Source organism: Kwoniella dejecticola, chromosome 3 (genome assembly GCF_000512565.2).
Source record: "Kwoniella dejecticola CBS 10117 chromosome 3, complete sequence".
Taxonomy (NCBI): domain Eukaryota; kingdom Fungi; phylum Basidiomycota; class Tremellomycetes; order Tremellales; family Cryptococcaceae; genus Kwoniella; species Kwoniella dejecticola.
In genome coordinates, this window is record NC_089303.1 from 1,500,425 (window position 1) to 1,525,920 (window position 25,496).

At 47.6% G+C, this 25,496-nt stretch overlaps 12 protein-coding genes across 12 annotated transcripts; 7 read left to right on the forward strand and 5 right to left on the reverse strand.

Annotated features, from left to right (window-relative positions):
* Nucleotides 1–240: 240 nt before the first annotated feature.
* I303_102929 (uncharacterized protein) lies at nt 241–2,013 on the reverse strand (the record flags this gene model as incomplete). The annotated part of the gene is made up of 7 exons (XM_018406276.1): nt 241–346; nt 418–658; nt 728–798; nt 861–1,132; nt 1,203–1,368; nt 1,482–1,545; nt 1,749–2,013. The coding sequence occupies 7 exons, from the start codon at nt 2,011–2,013 to the stop codon at nt 241–243; spliced, it is 1,185 nt and encodes a 394-aa protein (XP_018264770.1).
* A 1,307-nt stretch (nt 2,014–3,320) lies between these two features.
* On the forward strand, nt 3,321–4,287 carry I303_102930 (uncharacterized protein; the record flags this gene model as incomplete). Its single annotated transcript, XM_018406277.1, has 4 exons — nt 3,321–3,361; nt 3,746–3,842; nt 3,897–3,945; nt 4,001–4,287. 4 exons carry the CDS (start codon nt 3,321–3,323, stop codon nt 4,285–4,287), a joined length of 474 nt encoding a protein of 157 aa, XP_018264771.1.
* Nucleotides 4,288–4,712: 425 nt separating this feature from the next.
* I303_102931 (uncharacterized protein) lies at nt 4,713–6,560 on the forward strand (the record flags this gene model as incomplete). The annotated part of the gene is made up of 9 exons (XM_065968659.1): nt 4,713–4,745; nt 4,824–4,860; nt 4,933–5,012; nt 5,145–5,372; nt 5,500–5,675; nt 5,872–5,968; nt 6,041–6,080; nt 6,154–6,338; nt 6,462–6,560. 9 exons carry the CDS (start codon nt 4,713–4,715, stop codon nt 6,558–6,560), a joined length of 975 nt encoding a protein of 324 aa, XP_065824731.1.
* Nucleotides 6,561–7,093: 533 nt separating this feature from the next.
* Nucleotides 7,094–7,707, forward strand: I303_102932 (uncharacterized protein; the record flags this gene model as incomplete). Its single annotated transcript, XM_065968660.1, has 2 exons — nt 7,094–7,521; nt 7,647–7,707. 2 exons carry the CDS (start codon nt 7,094–7,096, stop codon nt 7,705–7,707), a joined length of 489 nt encoding a protein of 162 aa, XP_065824732.1.
* A 38-nt stretch (nt 7,708–7,745) lies between these two features.
* I303_102933 (uncharacterized protein) lies at nt 7,746–8,714 on the forward strand (the record flags this gene model as incomplete). Its single annotated transcript, XM_018406279.1, has 4 exons — nt 7,746–7,897; nt 8,001–8,138; nt 8,241–8,428; nt 8,512–8,714. The coding sequence occupies 4 exons, from the start codon at nt 7,746–7,748 to the stop codon at nt 8,712–8,714; spliced, it is 681 nt and encodes a 226-aa protein (XP_018264773.1).
* Nucleotides 8,715–8,944: 230 nt separating this feature from the next.
* On the reverse strand, nt 8,945–9,763 carry I303_102934 (uncharacterized protein; the record flags this gene model as incomplete). The annotated part of the gene is made up of 4 exons (XM_018406280.1): nt 8,945–9,019; nt 9,176–9,369; nt 9,481–9,562; nt 9,695–9,763. The coding sequence occupies 4 exons, from the start codon at nt 9,761–9,763 to the stop codon at nt 8,945–8,947; spliced, it is 420 nt and encodes a 139-aa protein (XP_018264774.1).
* Nucleotides 9,764–10,422: 659 nt separating this feature from the next.
* I303_102935 (uncharacterized protein) lies at nt 10,423–11,956 on the reverse strand (the record flags this gene model as incomplete). The annotated part of the gene is made up of 7 exons (XM_018406281.1): nt 10,423–10,601; nt 10,721–10,883; nt 10,998–11,297; nt 11,397–11,449; nt 11,517–11,637; nt 11,725–11,787; nt 11,891–11,956. 7 exons carry the CDS (start codon nt 11,954–11,956, stop codon nt 10,423–10,425), a joined length of 945 nt encoding a protein of 314 aa, XP_018264775.1.
* A 1,627-nt stretch (nt 11,957–13,583) lies between these two features.
* I303_102936 (uncharacterized protein) lies at nt 13,584–15,410 on the reverse strand (the record flags this gene model as incomplete). Its single annotated transcript, XM_018406282.1, has 9 exons — nt 13,584–13,691; nt 13,783–13,897; nt 13,996–14,028; nt 14,106–14,165; nt 14,232–14,314; nt 14,379–14,558; nt 14,647–14,913; nt 15,007–15,073; nt 15,133–15,410. 9 exons carry the CDS (start codon nt 15,408–15,410, stop codon nt 13,584–13,586), a joined length of 1,191 nt encoding a protein of 396 aa, XP_018264776.1.
* Nucleotides 15,411–15,858: 448 nt separating this feature from the next.
* Nucleotides 15,859–17,829, forward strand: I303_102937 (uncharacterized protein; the record flags this gene model as incomplete). Its single annotated transcript, XM_018406283.1, has 9 exons — nt 15,859–15,993; nt 16,129–16,389; nt 16,477–16,568; nt 16,628–16,726; nt 16,832–16,900; nt 16,997–17,089; nt 17,152–17,245; nt 17,336–17,473; nt 17,620–17,829. 9 exons carry the CDS (start codon nt 15,859–15,861, stop codon nt 17,827–17,829), a joined length of 1,191 nt encoding a protein of 396 aa, XP_018264777.1.
* A 427-nt stretch (nt 17,830–18,256) lies between these two features.
* On the forward strand, nt 18,257–20,034 carry I303_102938 (uncharacterized protein; the record flags this gene model as incomplete). The annotated part of the gene is made up of 6 exons (XM_018406284.1): nt 18,257–18,479; nt 18,591–18,728; nt 18,803–18,868; nt 18,959–19,594; nt 19,688–19,768; nt 19,847–20,034. 6 exons carry the CDS (start codon nt 18,257–18,259, stop codon nt 20,032–20,034), a joined length of 1,332 nt encoding a protein of 443 aa, XP_018264778.1.
* Nucleotides 20,035–20,310: 276 nt separating this feature from the next.
* On the reverse strand, nt 20,311–21,748 carry I303_102939 (uncharacterized protein; the record flags this gene model as incomplete). Its single annotated transcript, XM_018406285.1, has 5 exons — nt 20,311–20,354; nt 20,447–20,637; nt 20,734–20,961; nt 21,018–21,435; nt 21,640–21,748. 5 exons carry the CDS (start codon nt 21,746–21,748, stop codon nt 20,311–20,313), a joined length of 990 nt encoding a protein of 329 aa, XP_018264779.1.
* Nucleotides 21,749–23,216: 1,468 nt separating this feature from the next.
* Nucleotides 23,217–25,400, forward strand: I303_102940 (uncharacterized protein; the record flags this gene model as incomplete). Its single annotated transcript, XM_018406286.2, has 10 exons — nt 23,217–23,262; nt 23,333–23,394; nt 23,457–23,823; nt 23,928–24,185; nt 24,297–24,377; nt 24,439–24,809; nt 24,881–24,952; nt 25,030–25,104; nt 25,171–25,260; nt 25,338–25,400. The coding sequence occupies 10 exons, from the start codon at nt 23,217–23,219 to the stop codon at nt 25,398–25,400; spliced, it is 1,485 nt and encodes a 494-aa protein (XP_018264780.2).
* Between the last annotated feature and the right edge of the window lie 96 nt (nt 25,401–25,496).

Consider the following 25,496-nt stretch of genomic DNA (forward strand, 5'->3'; position numbering starts at 1 on the left):
AACGTCCCCAGTGGCGCTACATATATATTTATGCTGAGAGAAAGGCTATGATGTGATGTCGTGTGCGATGATATGTAGATGATAATAAGCCCTTGTGATCCCTGATATTGATTGATAATTTGCTCGAATGAATGAGAGATATATGTCTGTGCTCCGTGTTCTGCTTCTCCAAAATGATGTCTATATATACAATTCCCAGTTCATACTCCCCTTTCAAAGGCTTCCCGATCGCTATTGGCTCTACTCTTCCCCTACAGCCGCTAATAGGTCTCTGACTGTTTCGAAGGTATAGAATGACACCGCTATCGAAGGTGTCACCTTGATCAAATTAGGCACCAACCCTCGACTAAGGGTGTTTCCATGACATGTAAGCGACTACTCAACTGGAATCAGAGAAGATAGTGATAGGTCACTCACTACATGCCTTTCCAGAACCCTTCTTTCCTGACTATCCACCTAATACAGTCCACCGCACCATTATATTGCGGCGACATACTAGCCATTCCAGCAACTTGCAACTTCCGTCTGAGCACATCAAACGGGTGCGTAAATATTAACGAAGTGGCTCCTGCCAATGCACCGCACGAGAGTTTTCGCATGATCAATTCTGGCTCGGAGGTGGATTTCGGAAGGTCGGAAGGTAATATTATATTTTTCACTGCGTGTATCAAGCATTTTAGCAATCTTCACTTCGGGACTTGAGCTTACCGGGATGTATGGTACTCACAAGATTCGTAGATGTAGAAATTTAATGATACATAAGGTGCAACTCCCACCGCCGTCGCCCAACAACCTCGACTATACGTCACATCGTCGGGCATCAGTCCCTACTTTTGATTTTGACAAAGCTTCATACTCACTACAAACCTCTGACACCGCCCTCCGTCCTGTATACTTTCTTGGTCATTCCGATCATCCCCAATTTAGCATCTTCTGCCGTAAATCCGCCTGCTGAGGACTTCATCGACATGCCGGAAGTAGCGACAGATAATCGAGCTCGGACCAGATCCAGAGGATACGTAGCAGCAACAGCAACGATGCCCGCTCCTGCACCAGCAGTCAGGCGTAAGGGTGTCGATAAAGTTGTTTCCCCAGACCATGTCCCCAATATACTCTTGAAAGCGCCATAGGACTACAATAGTTCGTTAGCCTCGGGGCTTAAGCGGTCAATCAAGTCAACGGCAACGCAAAATGCGACTCACGGTGAATTGCAAGGCTGAGTAAGGTAATATGCGAACCACGTTTATCCCGTTGCCCTTCATGAATCCCCTCCACCCTTCATTCTTCCACATACGACCTAGACTTTCCCATACTCCTCCATAGGCTTGACCAGAGCTCGCCAAGGAGGACGAGCTTGCTTGTACCTGCCTGTGTGACATGAGCAAGATGATCAGCATCGATGTCTCAACGGGCTGTATGGCCAATGAGGATAGTCGTGCTGGAATGTCCTCGAAAGTCGGCACCGGCTGAAGGAGACTCACAAGATGATTTTCAGCCTTTCTAGCGGCGAGACTACCGTACGACTAGCAGCTCCCGCCAGACCACCTATAAGAAGAAGTGTGTCGATCAGCGTCAGGTGTTTGCAGTGGTACGGGTGAAGCGGATATAACGGTTGCACGAAGAATCGCGAGATGGGATTCAGAATGCTTGCTTGGCAACAAATGCCTTCCAGGATGCGGAATTAACAGCACGATGCAAAGTATGTGGGAAGTTGATTTGGGGAGACTGCTACAGATATTGGGACTCACCAGCGATGAAGGTATTGATGACAGCCGAATTATCACTCATGATGTCCCTCAATCTACTTCCTATACTCTGCGTATCGCTATCGTGATCTAATTCTTCTTCCGCTATCTCGTAAGTGGCCGTACTGGAAGCTATCGCTATATCCGCATCTGTACTAGTATGTTGTCTGTGGTGATGGACTGTATGCACTATATCCGTATCGCTATTATTGATGTTTGTCGATTTCGATGTAGTGGTGGAAGAGAAAGGGGACTTGTAAGATGGCATAAGTGGGACATAGCCCTTGATTTAGGGGTATTAAATGTCGATCTTGAGAAGTTCTATCTACAATCGCACTTATCGAAGTCTTATCTTGAGATCATACGAACGGGTTGGATGTGGTACTCAGGTATGATGTGATATGAAGCCAAGAGAAGACGAAAAGATCAACAAATCCGTTCCTGCTTGTATGGATTCCCCAAAGCATCTAAAAGGATCTTACCGCGTCTCGGACTTAAAACCCAATCTTCGGATAACTTCGGACAACCACCCGCCGGTTGTTGTACTAGTCGTCTTTTCTGTTATCTTTTGCAATCAAGCTGCTTGATGTCATTACCGGATCCTGCACAATAATTCAATCAGTCGATACGCTGCATTTCTCCTTTACTCTCCTCCTGTCTCACCACTTCTTCGTCACCGATAACATGGGTACTTATCTTCCGACGAGGTGCTCTAACGATGATGGAAGCGGACTTTCGATCAACCTCGGAATTGGCCACGCGACAGGTCGTCATCTATATGTTTACCCTGAATTGGGCTGTCAACCCAGATGTGCCCCGCACTTACGCATTGACCTCCTCCACTTTACATGTCCACTTACCATCAAGCATCAGTAAACTCAAGTCACGGTTGCAAGTCACATCAAGATGACTGTAGCATGCAGGGGTCTCTTTGCATCAGGTATCTGACTCCTATCTTCCATATTCTTGCTCCGTCTTATCTTCTTTATTCATCCTTGAGTCCTCTCTGTCACATTTATCCCCTTTTGTACATACAAACACTTCGAAATCACTGTGCATAGTCGTCGGGCAACAATCAAAGATCGATACGCGGATATGAGGTCCAAACTCTGTTCCAGTGAGGTGAGTCGTCCAGATCAACGCTGACGTGAGATACTTTCGCTGACCTCATTCATGTCATCAGGCCTGGATCGAGAGGCAGCGAGATGGCTCTCGACTAAGTTATTATCCTTTCGCGTTAAGCCGGTGAGATGTGGGGGCTGACGATACATGTCTAGATGAGCACTTTGTCACTTATCACTACCACAACGGTGACGGATATAATTATACTCAATGCTTCCTGGAAGCTACGAACGAGGTCGGTGGCCTTCGGCTCAATTGATGCGTAACCCGATTATACTGACCCCGTTGTGCCTTACTTCAAGCCGATAGGGATCAAAGTCCGCATCTCCGAAGAAGATCTCTTCCAAGCGCACGAATGGTGTGCAGATTGCCGTGTCGATGGCAAGAGAACACACTCGCCCATTTGGATTGACGAAAGCACCAAATCATTTCGCAGCTGCATTGATATCACCCATGGCAGGACACACAAATCCGAAATCAGGCTCCCCTCATCAGTGAGTCCAGTTCATGCTACTGTAGGCGGCAAATACTGATCCCCTATCATCCCAGCCCATTACCTGTGTCACCTTCGAGCATGCAGTGACTGCCACTGGGTGCATATGGATTGATATTCAGCGTGGTGAATACCGGATAGGCGAAAGCGGCCATACAACTACGGCCAGGTATTTCTTCTCCGAGATTCGTAAAAGAACCCAGAAAAGGTGAGTTGATCCTCCTGATCAATGAAGATCAGCCAAGTAGCCCATACAGTCATTCTCTCCCCCCAAACCCCCCTTTTCTCCCTGCTCGATCATTTACCTAGAACCTCATGCATGTCCGCAAGTCCCGCGTGATTGTTCTATGTGACCTGTCCGCGGCTCTAGCTGACAGAAGCATAGCTGTGCCCTTTTGAGAAAGGTAATCAACGGCGAGCCATTGCAGGCGGAATTTCACCCAGACCCGTCTGCAGGCAGGTTCTATCGATTTGTCTTCCGCGTGAGTTTTATCGGTAAGTCCTCATCTCGCCACTGACGCTCATCTTCCACACAGTACCGGGTTGATCCATCCTTGGCTTTAGCTGAGGATACGAGCATCGTTGGTCAGTCTAAGGCCGTAGTTCCCCAGTGCAAAGTCATAGGCTGACGAGCTGATAGCTGGCCCATCAAACGCCCCTTGGCAACCTAATGCCGTCTCGGAGGAAGACCCGAAGAAAGACACCGTCGGAAACAATAATGAGATCAACGCCAAGGGGAAACCGGTCAACCCGAGAGTGAATACTGCCTCGGAGACGGAACCCCGGCATACATTCAATGAGCATCAGTATACGACAGCGGTAACATCTGAACCTGCAGCCGAGGCAGATCCGATCAGAGCAGCAGCAGAACCCGTCAACGAGGATCCATTTACGTACCACGTGAAAATTGAAGCGAGAACCCCGTAAATGCAAGTCGGCGGACTGTGACGGTCCATCACAGGCGAAGTGTCATGTACTCAGAGGTCTTTTGTATATCATTTATCGTACCTGTCATATCTGATTAATGTTCCATGTTTGTTTTTACCTGGTCTCCTGTAAAAGCTATGAATCTGATGTTCATGTCCTGATCTTTCTCCGGTTTAAGCATGTAACCGTGAAACGGGGGCTCTGTACGTAATACCGATACGTGCCTGTTTCGAGCTATACTTTATTTTGGTACCAAAGCTCTTCAGATTGATTGGACCAAGCATCGTTCAACTGCGTTCGTTGTTCTTGATTTCTAGCATACGCTGATGTAGTCAGACAAGTCATTAAAGTCAGCATACGAGTTGCCTTGCTTCAGTCGGATAGTCAGTGATCTTTGAGAGAACCTGTTGGAGGGGCTCTGAGTGATGCTGGCTCCAAACTCGGAAGCCGGATTTGAGGTGGGTTTTCTGCCAGCTCAGACTTCACCATTCAATCAGGGGTCAAAGCTCATAATTTTGCTTGATACGGAAACACAGGCATGGGTGGGCAGGAAAGACTCGCCAGAGCGTCTGAGTGAGTCTAACTATCTTCTTGCTATCTAGAGTAAGTGCTAATGCGCTGCATACTCTCACACACCTCTGTCAGGTGAATACCAAATCACCCATCATCTGTCAACGCACGAACAACCAGCTTACTCGGAATGCTACTTGGAGACTATCGATGAGGTGAGACCATCAATCCTGACCTCCTGACCCCTCTCCCGCTCCTTGCATCAGCGTTATCGTCATGCGCTCCTGAATTTTCTAGTGATGAATGCTGATGGGCGCTAACGTTTGCCAATGAATTATCTGGTTTAGCCATTCGAGATCAGAATTAGCAAAAGGCACGTAGCGAGGGGTAATCACGTCCAGAAAAAATTCGGTAAAAATGCCCACATGGGCTACAGAGCCGAGTGCCGAGTAGATGGAATTTCACTTTCGTACTCTTGCTGGAAAGAGAGGTATAAGGATAAATGTTGGAATCAGGTGATTGAGCGTGATGAGGATGGGAAAAGTTATAGCTCCTCTTTGAAGTTCGCCCCTTTGGTGAGTCTTTCAGAGTTCGGTGTCTTCAACTTCTCTGTTGCTACTGATTGGAATCATCATCATTTCATCCGCATCATTGTCATCATTATCGTCAGAAGGCAGGCTGATGATTGATATGTTTGATCAGCAAACAACGGATGATCCAGACCAAGTGACGATCGACGCCAATAAATTGCAGAATCTAGGATTGATTGAGATCACGCTTACGCGAGGTTATTGGGTCGAACAGGCCAGAAACGATGCGAGGGGCCAAGGAAAACCTAAGAAATGGAAGAACGATGTAGCAGATGAGAAGATGAAGAAGTAAGTCCTGCTGACTGCTCCCCATGTGCCGCATGAAGGCTGGACTTTTCTACGCTCTCTATGTACAGTATATGTCGCTGACCATCAGGTCCGCCTGCCCCCCTACTCAGACTGTCATACACGGTAGAGTAATTGAATATATGGGACGTTAGCATCTAGCAGTAGTCGTCAACTGATGAAAACCCATATTTGATAGGACGACTGACAGACGTGAAATCGAGAATCAAGGTCACAGACACTCGTACAATTTTGTGCCCTCAACACCGGTGCCAGAGTACAAATTCGTCTTCAAAGTAAATCCTCACCACTTGCGCGTCAAATCTGTTGACCGAGCCTATCTCGCTTACATCTGTCATGTCTCACAGTATCGACCAAGAGCTGCCTTGATGATTGCAGGTATCATCGGTAAGCGGCAACCTATCATTTTGCGAGCTGCGTACAAATCTTGCTGACGACTGATCGTCGATATCCCTCACAGATGAACCACCGCCTCCGTCCCCTGAACCCGCCCGAAAACGACAGACCAAGCGTAAAAGAGGATCCTTATTCATTGATCCGTCGGTTGAGCGTGAGGACGACGATGACAACGAAGACGATGTGGACGTTGATGTCGACGTCAAACCCAAAGTCAAAATTGAGGGAAAGAGGGTCAAATACCTCGAGGTTCGTCGCTCAAATCATCTGGCTCATTTCTCATCTTCTTTTCTTTCCCTTTGCAATACGACGATGGACGTATATTCGCACACGGGAGTTATTGACGTCTCTTGCTTTTTGCTTCTCCAACAGGATCAAGTCAGGATGCTGAGCTCGGAATTGCACAATGTAAGAAACGGAGCAAAAGGAACGAGCAAAGGACATCCAGTGGATCTTACGCTCGACGATTGAAGCTTGTTCTTACGAGCGAGTGTCTCCGCAAGGTTATACCCAGAGATTCTCAGATTACGACGCTTATGAACGCATGATATGCGATTTCTAATATATGAACTGTAAAATAAAAATATGCACAGAATCACGCTGGTGCTCGTCTTCGGATCCACTATGTCTCGTTCTCTTTTACTTTTTCTCATCGAAATACTGTATCTCTTATCGAGGTGAGATAAGCTCTTGCCCCAAGCGGAACTCACATCCTTTCATCGGGACTGAGCAGAAGCTATCACATCGCTCCGACGCTGATACTCATCCCAAAGGATAGCATACAATATACATTTCTTGAGTCGTTATACTGTGATGCTGCAACTGGAAGACGACTCAAGGTTCAGAGCTGACCCGTCATTGATGTAATTACAGATCTGCCTTGCGAATATCGAAGGGTCAGCTTCAGTCCTAGCTCCAGTAACATGGTATCAAACCATACACCTACCCAAGGAGCCTGATACCACCGAATTTTATCGTTTTACAGGTTTCTGACTATTTTCGAGATGCCTTTGATGTTCAAGAACGTTAAACTGTATCAAACCGTATTGCCCCACCCGGCAACCCAGTTTCGGACTCCAACTCCATTTAGCGGCGGTCGACAGGAGAACCGAGCCAAACAATCGTCCCCTGAAATCATCAATCCTTCGTCTGTATTGCCGCAAGCATTATTAGGCGGAGACGAATCGATTGAACCTCTTCACTGGTTCCATGTGGCTCCTAGTCACCCCTCTAGACCTAATGATGATACTACTCCCGCTTCCACTTCTACTCCCACTTCTGCTTTTGCTTCTGCTTCTACAATTGAAACCAGAGACCACGCCATTCTTGCGGACGAAGAAGTTGATATGAAAGAGAGATTGTGGCAGGGATGGACGCTCGATTATGGTGAAGCTGTCAAAAGGGGAAAAGAATGTCAGATGCAAGTTATCTTGTGAGCTCCTCGACCCTATCCATAAACATGTTTGTCCTGCCTTTGCGCTTGATCGCGACGGCCCCCCCGACTGTATCGTATTGCTCTGTCAAACTGACTGATGACTATGTCATACTGCACTACAGATCTTTTCAAGCCGGATCAGAAGATCCGAAACTCATCAAAACGCACTATAACGAGCGATAATGCACCACGAAGAATACGTTAAATGCGAATTTATCAAGATGATTCACTTTATTGAAGCTTCTCTGAAGTCTCTTGCGGGAGGCGGAAATGGGAAATCGGTACTTGATATTCTGCGACTTAAGAGGGGTTTATATAAGTGGATTGAAGTATGTGTTAAAGAAGCAGAAGGGTGGAAAGAGAAAGGAAATTTGTGAGTGATTTCTTGAAATGACCAGGTGCCGTCCAGTGGCGGACGATAGCACGACGATATTGAGATCGTGATGCGGTATGGCTTGGACTGGTCTCGTTCTCAGCGCGGCAAAGAGGGGTAAAGACAAACACACTCTGGCAATCCAATATTACCTCAGAGGTCTGATCAGCGTCTGGCCCTACACTTCAAGTTCGATAATGATGAGCTTCGAACAAGCTCAGGACGTCGGCTTGGTGAAGGTGTGAGCCAATCAATTGACCCTTTTTGGACTGGACTACTAAATTCCCCTTTATACTACCATGATTGAAGGACGAGCTGACGTGTGCCAGTCGCCATGCTATAGAGAACAAGCCCTACTGAATGATATTGTCACCATCGCAATGTCGTATCCGTCTTCGCAGACTCAAGCTCAATCTCATGCTCAATCTCGAGCTCGAAAGACCACATTCGATAATATTGCGAGAGTCACTTGTGAGGCGATACTGGAAATCAGATATATCACCGTCAATAACCTCAGAAAGACTTTTGAGCGTGAGTCGGACCTCACGAAGCTTTCCTTCACGTGATGAGAGCACGGGTTAGATGGGACTGACCGATGACACAACGACGAGTAGGCCTCGCTCAGCTGGACGAAAGGGAATATGGCGCTCAAGCTAAAGAAGGTGTGAACAATTTTATGGCGGATCTGTTCAAGGATAAACAAGGAGATGAGTGGGCTCATAGGTTCTGTATAAGAGGGCATGTGTGTCATGAGCAGGTGACTATCTTGCCGTGTAAGCCCGGACGATTGATAGTGAGTATCGACGGCGTAAAATGAGTTTCACTGACCCGGATGTATGGACATGAATAAATGATACATGGACTGCAGTCGTTTCGATAGTATACGTACAAGCTCCCCTCATTCAGATGCGTTATACTGCGTGAATTTTGGCCTTGATACTTCGTTTAATATTTCCCTCTTGTCCCATCAACGATCAGTCATTAATGAATACAGCTTGTTCCGAATCGCCAATCCCCTGTTATACGGTATTACCAAGGTAGTTCACTTTACTTGAAAGCCTTCTTGACTTCTCCTTTGGCTTCTTCGTACTGCCCTTTAGCTTTTCCAGATAACTCAGCGGTCTGACGATTGGACACCAAAGTCAGCTGGGATCTCAGAAGCTCCACTTGAGCGTGTGAACGGGGAAGGACGACTTGGCATCGATCCAAAAAAAAAAGAGAGAGGATGGAGGGGTATCTGAGTGGTCTTGATCAATTCCGCCCTTCATTCCGACTCACCTTCCCTTCGAGTCTTCCTTCGGCCTCCTTGGTGAATCCTTTAGTATATCCCTCAGCTTGCGCCTTACTACCTTCCGCATGCTGTAAAGCTTGACTGGCTCTGGCATTCGTCGATCCTCCACTGAAGAAGTAGAAGTAAATTCCAATCAGGGCCGCTGCTCCTCCACCATAAAGAAGAGCGTTGTTCGATTGGGCTGCACGGTCAGAAATGGCATATCTCAGCTCTGAACCACAGCATATATAACCAAGCCAAAGCTGAGCGCATGATGTGACACTCGATTTGAGGTATTTAAGACTCGACTCACTGTCGCTTCCTGCTGATCCGGCTGGTCCACCTGGTCCACTAGAAGGTGGAGTGACGGGATTAGGCCCTTGAGCGTAGAATCGCTATACAGAGCATAAAACACATTGATCAGTCTTAGACCTCAATGTGTGGGACGCGCAGCTGCAGAGAAGACTCATTTTGACACTGATGGACCATGTAAGGTGTGTCCATGTGGGTGATGTATGACCACTTACAGCAGCTATGACAGGCTTAAGTGCGATAGGCGCTCGTCTAGAGAGGGTTGTCGCTGGTCTGAACACCATCTTGAGGGTTGTTCTGATATTTGTCGATGTTTTGATTTGCCTTTGATGGGTTGCTGCAAGTAGCTGGGTGGTTGTAATAATTAGACGTGAAGTATTGAGTAAGAGAAAGTAGAAAAATCCATTTTGATCAGAAAGAGACAGATAGAATCAAAGTCAAGTGGCCAAAGGATGTGTGACAGTCTTCGCACATCGCACGATGACATCACTCAATCTCACATAGTCACATTCCTGCAAATGGTTTATCACAACAAACGCACGAGATCATGCACAAGATGACGACGATAATCAGATCAAGATCTACAACTTAGCTCGTGTTTTCAACGTTGTTCATCGTTTATTTTACGCTGTACCACTGTACATCGAAGTTCCGATCGGGAACCACTTTTAGCCGATCAACGTGCATTCATCTGCTGGACGAGTAAGATCGGTTATGACGTGAATTGCCGGTGCTACTGCCCTGACTTGTACACCGATCGACATGGGTCACTTCCATGGGATCTTTGTGGTTACATTGATTTACACGAGATGTCCTAATGTTATCCATTGAATCAGCTATCCCCAGGTCTAGAGTTGCGAATATCTATGCACAAACTGATCATGCGGACTACATACTTCCAATAAAATTAAAGCTAATCAAGCCGAACTTGACGAGGCAGCGTTCAGTCCATCCTTACCCTGTGTATGGGATACACAGGAGTTTCGCCCAACTGATCAGGCGGGATCTTTGTCGCTTTCACAACTACAGGAATCATCTCTCCAGTGGCTAGTGGGTATGGCTGATGGTGTAAGACTGCCAAAAGATTTCGCAGTATCGCAGAATGGGAGGTTACCGATATGACTACAAATCGAGATGAACGACATCAGCGATTTCACCAGTTTGACAAGTTCGTTCTGAATTCCATGAATAGTCGCAATAAGGGATAGGGAGGGTAATTTATCTGGAAGGGCCAAACATACAGGTTTCGGAAGCACCACTTGTGCCAAACAACCTATCCATCGCGCGTTGCGCTCTCATCTGCATGTGAGCATCCGTCTCCCGATCATCGGCTTTCCACAGTTCATCTTCCTCTGCGAATCCTTCTTCGATCTTGAACGAGGGGAATCTCTCGGCAATGTAAGTCTACAAGCGAGACATAGGTGTATCAGCAAAAGATCTCCCGGAAGTCTGCCCCAGGACTGATGAAGGAGAGCACACAAATTTTGCTGATAGCACACGAAGTTTGCGCAGACTCACCCTGCTCGACCTTTTGTCGCAAGTATGACTCCCATAGATCTCCCGCCAGTCTTCCCATACTTCCGGCACTCCAGTTAACAATTCTCCCCACGACTCCAGCATAGTCTGGCCCGTTCTTGTCAACGGGGAGACATACCACCTGATCTCTTTTCTGGATATCGGTGGGTTGAAGGGAAGTTGTTCCTTCCAACATTTTTGGATCGCTCGAGCTTGAGATATACCTAATGGCGTTAATTCGGGATCAGGTCCCCAGGTGATCTCGCCATCTCCGTTGAGGAATGTCCAATGGTCTTCCCACGGCTAGAACGGATTGTACGTCAGCTATGCCTTGTCCTCTTCCAGATCGATCTGAAATAGATTGAGCGGTAAAAGTGATAGAGCGTCTCCGCACAGACTCACATCCACACCGTACTTGCTAGCTCCGAAATTATGCCACCCTTGACCGTGTCGTCCTGTACAAACAGTCATATCAGATTTCATGCTCTCTCACGAGCTCAACATCCCACAGGCGTGACTCACCTAAAAACATGACCTTGTACAGCGTTCCCTCCGGTGCATCGTCCTGTAATTTCTTGACATCCATTCGCAGATTTTTCCATCTTTCAGGCGTTGAATCGATTAATCCGAAATTACGTTCGAGCTATTCGTTCAATCAATCAATAAAGTTCACTTTGAGCACGTGCTTGGTTTTCATCTCTTTGAGATCATATGCGGGCTGTATACGTACCATGTCTTCAAATTCCATATGTTTAGGTTGCGGCCCATTCTGCAAGAAGAAGCCTTGGACTACCTAGTGTGTATAACGAAGAGTCAGCTCAATTTGGAGTACCCATTGAGTCTGTGCGAGTGATCGAGGGCGACATGACGAAAACTCGCACGGAATTCGAACTCACCTCATACCTGTACGAATGGGGCTTCTCAACTAAACCAGGCGAAGTGAGTGGTCCCCCATCTTGCATGGCAGCTACAGGCGGTTCATCGTGATATGCACTATGCGTATGTGTATGACTTTGACTTTGACTTTGATCTTGAATTTGAGACATCTCGAGGATTGCGGAGTCTAAGTCCGAGTCCGAGTTGGTTTGATGGATATTCACACAGAACAAGGCGAATATAACGCCCAAGAATAAAGAGACTAGATAAAACGTGTTGAATCTGATAAAATCGAGAGTAGCAAGCAGTACTCGAGTATGACTCGAGCTGAAGAAAGTTCAAGTAAAGTAACGTTAACGTTATGCAGGACTGATATCGTCCCGAAGTCCCCGGGTGGCAATGGAAGGTCCGGTGTTAAAATACTAATACCGAATTCCGAACGGATGAACGCGTTTGACTCAATTGAGCTGATAAGTCGACCTGTCGTGACTCGTAGTCAGAATTCTAATCAGAGCTTGGATGATATCTGTGTTGGTGAAGTGGCGATCGTGCAAGAAGTAAAGAGAGGAGTTTACGATGGCTTAGAAGAAAGCAGACTTTATATTATTCTGATTCTGATTCTGCGAATCGGGATATACTGTACAGATGTACATGCTTGATTCTGGGCGGAAACACGTTTTCGAAGTTGACTCGAATTTGCCTCAATGTCAGAAGCTACATAGCTTTTGCACAGTCAACTGATGCCCGGCATCAAACAGAACCTAAGCCATGAGATACCACATACATGCTCAGGCAGGGTGGTAGAAGACAAGTATGATTGATGATGTGGTTTACATGAGGCTAGGTCGACTTTCCCTCGATGTTGCTGTCTGTTAATCCTGATGCTGATGCTGATGCTGATGCTGATGCTGATGCTGATGCTGATGCTGATGCTGATGTCACTTCTCGGCTATATCCTACTGAGCCCCATGCTTTGTCTCGTTTGATCTTAGTTGAAATGCTAATTAGTTTACTTACTTGTCAAAGGATGCTTATTCATCTTGTTTTCGGTCTCTCCCCTCGAATCAGTTCCAAAGGAAATACAGTACTAGCACAGTACACGGTCCTTTACTTCTGCGCATTGGTATCGCTTTGCACAATGCTAGGATTGCTCGGTCAACCGTACACTGCCTTTAAGACAATCAAAGCACTTGCAGGAGAAGACAGAAGTAGATCAAGGGTATCTCATTAGATCCCATCTGAACACGGGGCAAGCTAATCCAATAATTAATCGCACGGTCGCCGTGCATGAACTTTGTAGACACACACCGTCTGGATGCTGTGGCTGAACCCTATACCAAGGGCGCAGGTACGATCTTCCCGTGGATGCATCAAGGGCAATGCCAAAGCCGAACAGCGAGACAATATCATACCCGAAATGACTCGTCCTGTCTCTGAACGACGATGGACTCGTACGATGTGTCGTAGCTTCGACTCTTCCGATCCGATCATACCGGCCAATCAGTACTAGCGTTTCCATGTGCTCTTGTCGACTTGTCGATGAACAGATATCGCATGATGGTAATTGCTCTGACTCGGTCATGCAAAGACCATATCTTTTCCCTTACAACATCATATCATAATATACCGGACCCGCAGATCAATGATCCGCATGCTGATACTCCACTCTCTAATTAACCATTGATGGTGCCCCCTGAATTGTACACTTGCGCATTACCATATACCCTTGCTGTACGGACTAGACGGGCTCAGACTATCCATGAAGCCCGAATAATATGACGAGGTATCCCCACACGGACTTGCCGCTCGCAGGGATAACGCCTTTGCGGAAACACAGATTTGTTCTGGTCAGCGAGCGCGGTAATGGTCTTGCCCGAATTTATCTGCCAGAATGATGGTGACTGAGTCTCACCTCGGGCATCCATTTCTCCAGCTGTTTTATCCGCTTCTCATTCGCCGGATGGGTCGACAAGAAATCAGTGGGTAGACCTCGACCTTGTTCAGACTCTGACATGCGTTGCCACATCCTAAGGGTAAGCGGCTTCAGCATGATTTCGATTGTGCGCTTTGACGCCAAAGGTGTTTTAAGGGACACTAGAACACGTTCTTAGATCGCTTTACTCACTTGGTAGATTCGCTTGGGTTGAAACATGCTTTCCTATTTGCGATTTGCATCCGGACAACCGAAGGTCAGTGCGGCTCGGATGCAGATCCCTGCGAAACGTCGATACTCACGACATCAAGCGTAGACCGATGAAATCAGCTTCCGACTCGTTCTTCCTTGAATTCGGGAGTCTATGCAGCACGCAGACAGTTTGATTAGCCGCATCATCCATCGCGAGGGAATGTGAAAATACTCACTGGAGCAAGAAGGTCAGAAGCAGTCTTGTAATTCCGACATCTAGTCCCAAAGATTCAAGTATAAATCCCAAAGCAAAGAGCACCTAATAGGGTTGAAGTATGTCAGCGAGTGACAGCCGAGACGAGCGTACAGCAGGAAGCACATACTTTGACTGAGCTCATCCTCTCTGCAGGATGCCTAGCTACTTGATGTGCGACCTCATGTCCCAGAACAGTAGCTAGACCATCATCGTTCGCTGATACAGGTAATATTCCAGTGAAGACGAAAATTTTACCGCCGGGAAGGACGAATGCGTTTTTGGTCTTCTTGTCGTCGATCACATAGACCTGCAGAAGTGTTTCGATCAATCAATTTCCAAGATGCCAAGATTCACGAAAAAGATAGAGTCTTTAAGGCTGAACATTGATAACCTACCTCCCATTCGGTTTCTTTGCCCTCCTTGGCTTCTCTTCCACCTTCACCACCGCCAAACAGTATCTCGCCCACATCCTCGCCCCCTCCGAAGTTGGGTACTTTGCCTTCTACTGCTCCCATTTCACCACCACTCTTCACCCGCCCCAGCCCCGAAGACTCGATAATTCGAGTGGCTACTGCTCTGACTCGTTTCGTGGTGGGATGATTAGGCGGTAAGACGGCTGTTGAGTATTCACTCAGTGTTTGCAATTGTGTTTGCCGACCCAGCTGCAGATGCACTTATTAGCACGCATTCCTCAGCTGAAAAGATGGACCCGACGTGATGCTCTGATGGGCCTTGCAGATGAACTGTCGACCCACCTCTCGTTCTTGAGCTTCATCGACATCCATAAACCTCAACCGTCCAGTCTCTGGGACTCTTTCTAAGCTAATTCCGAGATCCGGTCAGATCGATTGCGCTCAAAGATTGGAGTAAATGTAGCTTACTGTGTGACATAGTAGATACCACCACCACCTATACCAACCCCATATACCCACACAGCTCTATCCCCTCCTAAGCGCCTTTTGAAGTATTGCCATATATGCGGTCCTCCACCTCCATTGGGCCCAGGAGAAGGCGAATATCCAGAAGGGAATCTTTCATACTTTGCAAATCTTCTGGTGGACGTCTGTATACTACGCGAGACCGTTGTTCTTCCGACTGCTGGGCTAAGAACGGGTCGAGGGAAGCTCGGCAAGAAGGAACGGGGTATTCGAGATGCCATGGTAAAACAGCAGATCTGCAGATGATCTTCCCAGATTGCTTCAGGTAAATCTATCGATGTGCGGATGCTCTGAAGTATGCTTGTGCGAAGGTGATAGAACGGCCAATGAGATGATCAGTTATACCTTGAAATCTTGAACCAAACATGCGTACTTGCGATTCAACTATTTTGTCACTCTCTTTTGACGATGACGTTGGGACTTCGGCCATGTTTCCGCCGGACAAAGAGCAGATGACGGGAGCCTATTTGTTGTTCTGACTTGAAAATCCCTTTTAAGGCGCGCGTATCGTATCGTGATCTCATCATCGTCCGCTCGAGCCCGGTTCAGCGTCACGTTTCGTCGACATGTTGCCATTCAATGCATCTGTGATCATATCTACCTTTGTAGCTTATCAAAGGCTTCGTCTGGTATACACCTCAGATCATCAAGTCAAGTCAGGCAACCAAGATGCCCTCCGACTTGTCATACTGGCTCATCTCTGCCCCTCTCAAAGATGGTGATCCAAATGTCATGCTTAACGAGGTCTCCAATACCGTAGGAAAGGATGTAGATGTTGCGACTTGGGAAATACCGGAACTCAAGGTAAGCCAGTCAACGCGATGGAACCCCTATCAGTCCCGTGGCGACCCTCTTGTAATTACGAGGCTGCGCGGTCCTGAGCTGGCCACTCTAATTCTGTACTTTCGACAGGGGAGGAATCGCTAATTGTCGAAACAGGCAGGAACCCTCTCGTCCCTTTTAACCCTTTCCGATGCTCTCCCAAAACTAGATTCTCAATTTACCTCAACAGTCTCGAAGTTACTCGATACACTGCGCTCGCTGGTCTCAGAGGATTCCGCCAAAGTAGCTCAACATGCTCGAGTGAACGATAGACCAGCTGAAGAGTACTTGTTGGGGGGTGGAGGTGGTTTCAGGTGGGATAAAGGAAGATGGGGAAGCGGCGGAAAGGTGTTGGAGGTTGTTGAAGCTTTGACGAAGGTGAGCAATACTCTTCCTATTCCCGTGTTGAGCTCGTAAGATTACATTCGTCGCGGCCTCGCTTACCTGACGGGTCATATGACGCAGGAGATGAATTCGATAGACTCGACACAGAAACAAAAATCGCAATCATATAATCTTGCTAAAGGAGGTTTGACGACATTGCAACGTAAACAACAGTGAGCTATCGCTTATACATTCATATGGGTAGGGTATCCGGCTGATAATTATGTATCAGGGGAAACCTGTCGCAAAGATCATTATTGGACGTGGTGAACAAGAACGACTTAGTGGAAAATAGTGAATTCATGGAGACGCTTCTTGTTGCTGTGCCGAAGTACGTGAACGCGACTTTCCAGCCCTGCAAGAATGCTAGATGCGGCTGCGATTCTGAGCGAAGCGCTTTAAGGCGATTCAAGCTGACCTATCATCTCGCTGGTAGAAATTTGCAGAAGGATTGGAACGAGAAGTACGAGAGATTGACAAGCATGGTCGTTCCACGCAGTACACAGTAAGTCTTCCAACATTCCCATGACCATCATTCATGCGGGAAAATCCAAGTCACAAGCGTCCATACGTTCATACAGCTGATGCGATTGGTGGTTAGACAAATCGCCGCGGACGACGATTATTTCTTGCAGACTGTAACAGTATTCAAGAAGGTCAAGGAGGATTTCATACATAAGTGTAGGGAGAACAAGTGAGTGCTCGGTGGTATAACTTGTAGATCACGAGAGTCCGAGCTAATGAATGGTCTTTCAGATTCATTGTGCGAGATTTCAAGTGGGATGATTCCGCTCTGGAGAAGCAGAAGAAGGAGTTGGCTGAATTGGCTGTCGAAGAGAAGGAGCTATGGGTGAGTGAGACTGTGATTGATCAGATCAAATTCCTCTCTCTGAGGCATCCGTCATCGCCATATTGTTTATTGACTCCATCCGTCCCACAGACTGAGCTGTTACGACTCACCCGAATAAACTTCTCGGAGGCGTATCAGATCCTGGCTCATCTGAAGACGGTCCGACTGTTTGTCGAAAGTGTGCTGCGATATGGGTTACCAGCGGATTATGCTGGAGTGATTGTAAAGGTGAGTTTCGCAATGCCCGTATATTCAACAGGCCCCGCATTGGAAAGTCTGTCATACGGGACCTTGCTGTAGCTCCGCCTCAGACCTCCTATTTACTGTTCTGACCTTCCTCGAAGAACCGCTGACGAAAGTGGGGGATCTTCTAGCCTGAGCCAAAAACAGCTGTGAAGACTCTGCGCTCCCTTTCCGACCATTACACCTACCTCGCCTCAGCTTCTCGTGGTCCCTCGACGAAAAAGACCAAATCAGGAGGTAATACCGCCGGAGGGGAAGATGTGGGAGGAGAATGGGCGAGCGTCATGGAAGCTGAATATTACGATTTTGTACTGTTTGAAATACCAAAAGTCATCACTTAGCCTTAGAGTTCATTTTCAGAGCATGTATGTGTTGTTAGATCGAGGTCCCCTCGTGCAATCACGAAGCTGTATCTCAGTGCATAGCATCCTGGTGCTCGCTTGACCATGGATACGCAGGGTAAGTGCATTGCGCTTCAAGTAACTTACCGGTGATAGCCGAAGGAAGTCGGATTCGGCTCGGTGTATTCGGCCCGATCGGAAAGTGCATTTGTGTTTGCTGAAGAGCTTCAGGTGAGGAGAATAGCTGATGAAGTATAAATGTATTGTTATACCGAACATCTGTTATTCCTGTCTACCTTGCACCTTCACTACAATCTGTGAAAACATCAGACTACAGAACTCATCATCTGATACTGCCTTTCAACCCTTTTCAATCATCACGAAAATCACTCACTCTCCCTTCCATAGTTGTCGAGTGTGTAGCACAATGGCCGAATTCCATTTCCTAAACAAAGTCCAACCTAAGCAGGTCACATCGCTGAACCTGCCCCCGAATCATTCTTGTAACTTGGTAGCTAAGCGCAAGATCGAAGTGAAACCCAATGATATGCCGATTCTACAACCTGATGGAGTGTTGGTCAAGGTCATCTCAACAGATAAGTCCATATATCCACTGTGCCTCGCTTCTCGTCCCTCGTCTATCACTCTATGTGATCCTCCCATTGCAAGCCTCATTGGATGTCCTGCATCTGTATGAATCCCCAATGAGAGCCAACAATGTAAGGCTAACATCGGTGCATTTTCACGTATCTGCGGTTCAGATCTACATAATTACCTTGCGGGCGGTGTTGGTGGTCGTCCGGTCAAATACCCGATTGTTATGGGTCACGAGTCTTCGGGTGAAGTCATTGCAGTTGGAGAATTGATCAAGTCGCATAAGATCGGTGATCGAGTAGCTAGTGAGTCCATTACATTGAATACGCTTACTTGGAACAATCAGAGACCTCGTGCTTATATAGACGGACTGATGTAGTCGAACCTGGACTTCCTTGTAGAAGATGTATAAATTGCAAAGAAGGCAAGGTGAACATCTGCCTCGGTGAGCTCCTGACAATGATCCCAATGAGACCGTCTCGTAGAGGGTCTCACCGGTTCAGCGAGTATCCGCTGACAGTGACTTTCCGTGCAGATATGAGATACTGCGGTGCACCTGGATCCGTCGGTTCCCTATCCAGGTATTTCGCCTTACCAGCCGACATGGCTCCTCACATCCCCGACCATGTCTCATGGGACGAGGCAGGCTGTATCCAGCCCCTTGCCGTCGGTGTACAAGTCGGAAAACGGGTCGATCTTAGACCGCACAAAACCTTGGCGATCTTCGGATGTGGTCCTATCGGATTGATCACAGCTGCTGTCGCTCACGCATATTCTGCTCGAAAGATCATCGCCTTCGACAACAACCCGGCTAGAGTCGAATTCGCCAAAAAATACATCTCCCCCCTGACTGGGAAACCAATTATAGATCATGTGTTCCTCATCGGGGATTTACCGACTGAATCCTTGAAAGAACAGCCCAAGGCGAATGGATTAGCCCATAAGCTGGGTGAGGATGGTAGTGGTGCGGGAATTGGGGATGGGGAGATCGATGATCATGATGTGGAGACTCTTGGAGATAGGAAATGGGAACAGGCGAAGAAGATCGCAGCTGAATTCGCGGAGATTGCGGGGTTGACGGCTGAAGAGGGAGTGGACAGAGTGGTGGAAGCTACTGGGGCGGAAGATTGTATGCTCCTGGGTATAGCCATCGCCAAGCAAGGTGGTAATTGTGAGTTGGGTCCTCAGTGATGTTCAGAACTACAGAACTAAGCTATGAAACATTCTACATATGAGCTGACTGATGCAATTTGTTGCATTGTAGACCTCGCTGTGGGTCTGGGCCATATCCAAACTAATTGTTTCCCCACTTTGGCAGTGACCAACAAAGAGATCAATGTCATGGGTTAGTCTCGCCGCCGCTATCCTCTTGTTCCTGTTACCTTTCCTGACTGTAGAGCAGCTGCTGATGATAAATTTGTAGGTATCACGCGATACACCGCGTCGTGCTTCCCTTCGGCTCTCGATATGCTTAGCAGAGGAGTCGTCGATTTGAAGCAACTCATCACCAAGACCTTCCCTTTGACCCAAGCTACGGACGCTTTCGAAGCTGTTGCTGCTGGGGGAGATATGAAAGTGATAGTCAAGAATCAAGAGGGATTTGACAATTAGATTTGGACTGTAGAGTGTTTGTTGATGTCGTTTTCAAATGGAGAAGACTGTGTTGTGAGACAATATGTGGATGTTGTAGTGATGTATTGGCATGAGCATGAGTTGCGTTATTGGTGAATGCACCAGACTGATATAAAGTATTGCATCGTCAACTCCTATGTCGCTAAATCCGCCTACGTCTCTTGTCATCCCCGAGGCTTGAGAGTTCGGTGCTGCGCATCCGAATAGAGGAAGCAGCCACGAAGGCCATAGAGGACTTTGTTGCCATAGGACAGATCACGTATTATGGCATTCTGGTGGGGCCTCCTCCCCTCCAACTCCTGCAGTATGATATCCTGCTGGTCAGCTTGGAGAAGGGGAATCATGAGAGGGAAGAGATCGGAAACAATTGATCAGGTGTCCAGCAACTCACTCATTACATCGGGGGGTAAACCATGCTCCGAGATGACGAAACCATTCTCATCATATACGATTCCCAACTTCTCGTTATACGCTCGCATGGCGGGTGAATGCCACAAACGCAATCTCTCTTTCTCCTCCATTTTCGCTTTGTACCCAGCTGAATCAGCCAGATGGTTCCAATATCTATCCGGTAAGCCCGTCCTACAATACAATACAATACATTATGGTCAAGAGTCGAAGTTCGCGTTCAGTTTCAAGCTTAAGTCTTAGCTATTTCACATGCGACTTGAGACTCACGGTCTGAAATTCATATCTTGTCTCCCGCCGAATCGACGACGGATACACCACGCTTCGCCGATGATCCTGTCGACTCCCTTAGGCGATCTGAGATTCACGCTTTCGGCTCGTCTGAATCCGACAAGTCGGACTCGACCCTCCTCATCGATCAAGTTCTGCCGACCATCTATGTCAAATTGCATCACACCGTGCAGGTGTAGTCGCTCATACGCATCGTAGATCTTCTCTCTATGATATCGATTCAGCGAGTATCTGGCTGGCAGGTCTGAGTGAAAGGGACTTACGTGTATTCACGATTTAGCTCGATATACCTCGATCCCAGACTCTGTCCCGCATATTCCAATAACATAGCCAAATACCGATCCTTCTTTCCGGACGTGTACATGCCATAGTATTTGGGCACTAGATTACCTTGTAACGTACTCAGTTGACGAAGGTAGAAGTTTTCTTCTTTGACGAGCTCATCAAACAGCTTCTTGGAAGGGATATATTCGTACAGATGAGGAATTCGGCAAGGATACTCTGGCCTGTAAAAGACTTTGAAGATCACGCGTCCATATCTGGGATGGTCGGCTAGCCAGAAATCCCATAAGTACCCCGAATTCATGTGTTTCGTGATCAGCAAGATCTCGCTGTTGAACCCAGCTGCGAACTCCTCCTGTCGATGGGCATCTGTTGGATCATCGAGCCTCGTTCCTTCGACTAGCTCTCTTTCATCAACATTTGTCGGCCGGTCCGTGCGATAGAAAGAAGCCGATCCACCTGGAAAACAGGGATCTGAAATGATAGATGGACCTAAGTCGAGCGCCGATATTTATGCCTCTAATTGCGTGATTCCAGATGTGAACGATGAAGCAGGGGGTATGATAGATGGATTCCAAGGAGGAGATGGAGTTGCCGAGTGACCGTTCTCTGTGTAATGGGATTTAGGATGCGGGGTGAAATGTAAACCGCCGATCAGCTTGCTGCAGAGGTTTGGCTCGATGCCGTTGGCGAATCGGATCTCGAAAGACATCTTGAGTATGGGTATGGTCTTCACTATCTGGTTCTATGTAAATAGGAGTAAGCTGCAAAGAACAGCGAGTCTGGTTAGATGCGGTTATAAGATTAGTAACTTGACTAACAATGAACGATCTGATTGCTACCGGAAGTACGACTCCCGCTTAGAAAGTCAGTGGCTAGCATACAGCCATCAACGACGCCTACTATTTCCCATCGTGACACGCTCATGTATTAAAAGCTTTGTTCATACACGATGTCTCAACACCGCAATTTACCGGCCGTAGGCAATGGTGAGCAGGGCCGCACATCAGGTTTTGACTGCATCATATCCTGGATCCACATTGGGATTGGGAAGGGGCGAGAGTGTGGACTTCCGCAGCTCGATTGGAGGAGAGGGCTCATAGTGTCAGGGGGGTACGGAGGGCAGGCAGAAGGTGAGGGAGCAGAAGGGCGTGGCGGATAGGAGGGGAGGGGGGGCGGGGGGAGGGAAAAGACAGAGGATCGACGAAGGGAATAAGGGCCGGGAGGCGGGGAGGGGGCAGGGGGGATTTGCAGAATGGAAGGAAAAAGGGGGCGGGGGGAAAGGGCAAAGGGGGGAAGTTCAGTCCGGGAAAGTGAGGAGTGGGGAGGTGACGAACAGGTGTGAGAGGGGTGAAGACGGGCCCAGAGGGAATGCAGGGCTAGACTGGGCCAAAGGCTTTGAGATTTTCATGACCACAGGACTTCCTTTTGCATGTCTGTTTCTGAATTAACAGCATGATCAGTGAAATATGCTGCATAGCTTCCAGCCATTTGCGAGTTGCGAGTACTGATAATTATCACATGCATGCGGTTCCTTATCTATCGCTTATTTACCCTGAATCGCAAGCAATAAACAAGTCTCCGCCGGGTAAGGCAAAATCTCGAGGCGGACTACGCCGATATGGTGTAAGCAGGTGCACAGCTCAAACCTAGAGCTTCATCACAATCAAATTCCGGAGTTCTTTAGTGAATAATTCGCAGCTGCGGTGAAGTGTCATCAGATGCTTGCTCAGTCACCGAGGCCTCCTGTCTCACGCACAATCTTGTACTCTCGATGCCAACATCCTAGATCAACGACAAGTACGATTTCAGTGGAATAACGCCGGTGCCAAGCCAAACAGAAGGAGACCTCATTGTACGACGATCACTACCCGTTTCGTCCCCTCCACCTTTACGCAATTCCTCTTCAGCTCGACTGGCAATCCACAACTTGTCTTTTCGAGAAACTTTGTCTATCTTCTTCTGCATCACCGACAGCCAACAAACGATTGGACTGGTCACTTTACACATTCAAATTCAACTCAGATTTCTGGAGACGTAGCGGTCCTGATATCGCAGTGCTCCGACATAAGGGCAGCAGTAACCGGTAGCTGGCGTTCACAATCAAAGCAGACCGGGAAGGCAGTCGGCCTATAACCGCCTTCTCAAGTATACCGGAGGAAAGGAGACTTCAAGCCAGGATGGAGAGTTTGAGACGTCCACGGATCGCTCTCGTCCTGTCCTTAGGTGAGCTGAGCATTCTTCATAGACGCTCAATCGAAAACAATGCAGTTAAACATCTACCTAAAATGCCTAGGCGTTCTCCTATTCCTCGGTCTGACTACGCTTCATGTCTCGCCCACTGCAAGAGCATATACGGTACGCCCTTATCCTGATTAGACTTAGACTTGATGAGTCCAAGCTGAAGTGATGTATGGTAGTCCGACAAATTGCCTTCCATTAGCGTACCCCAAATATTCTCGAAACCATCTTCAGCCATTCCACCCATCATACCCTCGATATTTTCCCCTTCCATACATTCGACACCGGTAGACGATACTCATGACGTGATCTCGCCTGATCCGAAGATAAGCCAGACGAGGTATCTGGGCGGCGTACCGGGCCATCAGGTCTTTCAGAATATATGGATCAAAGATCAGACTTTTTATGTGCTGAATCGCCGGAGGAAGACAATGCCTGGTATGAGTCGGGTAGTCAGCGGAGATACCCTCTGGGAAGTCGTTAGGGATCCCATGGATAGTACTTTGAGGGGAGCTGAGAGTGCGCTTGTCATGAGAGGTTCCACAGGTGAGTTCCTCTTCTTCGCAGGCATTGGCCAATGCCACGGAAGCAACAAGCCATGTTGGTATTGGCATCGAACGAATAGATGTTGACTTGGGCCGTCTTTCCAGTTTTCGTCAACGATGGTGCTAAATCCGACCAATGGCATTTCCTCTCGTCATACTACCCCTTCATTGCCGAGGTTTTCCTAGGAGCGGTCACAGCCTTGGCGTCAGTGCCGGCGCCGAAAGAAATGGTGGAAGAGGTTCGACCGGGTATAGAGGTTCCCAGTGTACCTGACAGGGTGATCATACCTTGGAAAGGTGCTGATGGGTGGAGGGATGGAGAAGGCATGAACGAGTTGGTTTTGAAAGGAGTTGTAGGGGAGAGTGAGTTTTCATGATTGCTTGACTTTGAGATTATCGGTCATACCAGTCCAAGTCTGGTTTGGCCTTTTGATCAAGCGTTGCGTGTCATGCTGACTTTGTGCGCAATTCAAGGCAATCTCCTCGAGCCCATCAATTGGGATGTCTTGTCTTCACAATCACAAGATAATGGCGGATGGATCTTCTTTGAGCGAAGTGAGTTTTCATCACGGCTCGTCGCGTCGCATAGCATCACTGAACAAATTGCCAATCATAGTCGTCATAGCCGATAGATGGGCATCCCATCGACATAATCCGCTCTCAGACAACCTGAACAAGATGGCAGCATCCATCTTCTCTCGACCACATCCACCATTCTTCTTCACACCTATACGGCATGCCCTTCTCAACCATCTTGAAATACCAGTACCTAAAGCTAGACGAGATCCGCAAAGAGCTTTAGATAAAATCCCAAAAATCGTTTACATCGATAGACAAGATACGAACCGTAAATTGAGCTCGGAGGGACATAAAGAGTTGAGTGTCGTCCTAGGAGAGATTGAGGCGTTGGGCAAGGCGCATGTGGGGCATAAGAAGATGGGTAAATTGGATGGGAGGAGTCAGATTGAGGCGGTCCATGATGCTGATGTGAGTGATTGATGCCTCGAGCTCCACCTTTCTCATAGTGGAAGAGAGAAAGATGCTGACAAGAAGTATAGATTATCATTGGTATTCATGGCGATGCTCTGACTAATCAATTGTGGATGCCTGAAGGAGGTATACTGATTGAAGTGAGTCCTCTCTACGGGGAAGAACACAGAAAAATCAATCAGTCATCTCCAGATGCTGATTCTCTTGATCGTGCTAGCTGTTTCCGGATGATTCTTGGCTACCTACACATCAGCTCGTTTCGGACATACTGAATCACGAGTATATACCGATTGTGAGTCAATGCTGCCTTTCTGGACAATTTTCTGGACTGGACAGATCTGACGTTGAGTGAATATAGTGGAACGATCGCGCTTTGTCAAGAGATGAATGGGAAAAGCTGTCGAGGATGCACGGGGAACATAAGCTCAATAACGGGGAAGAAATACCAGTGAGTCCGAGCTGGATTACCCCATGCCCAATCAAACCATCGGCGGATGCTGATTCTGATGAGCACCTGCTTGGCAGCTTGACGGGACGTTCGTGAGGCTCTTGCTGGAAGAGATAGTACAGAGGATGGTATCACCATGAAACATCTGATAGGCGCATAAAGTCGTTTGAACACGGGCCGAGTATTGTTGTAAGTTAAATAGCATCATTCAATCTGCATATTTCCAATGAGCGAAC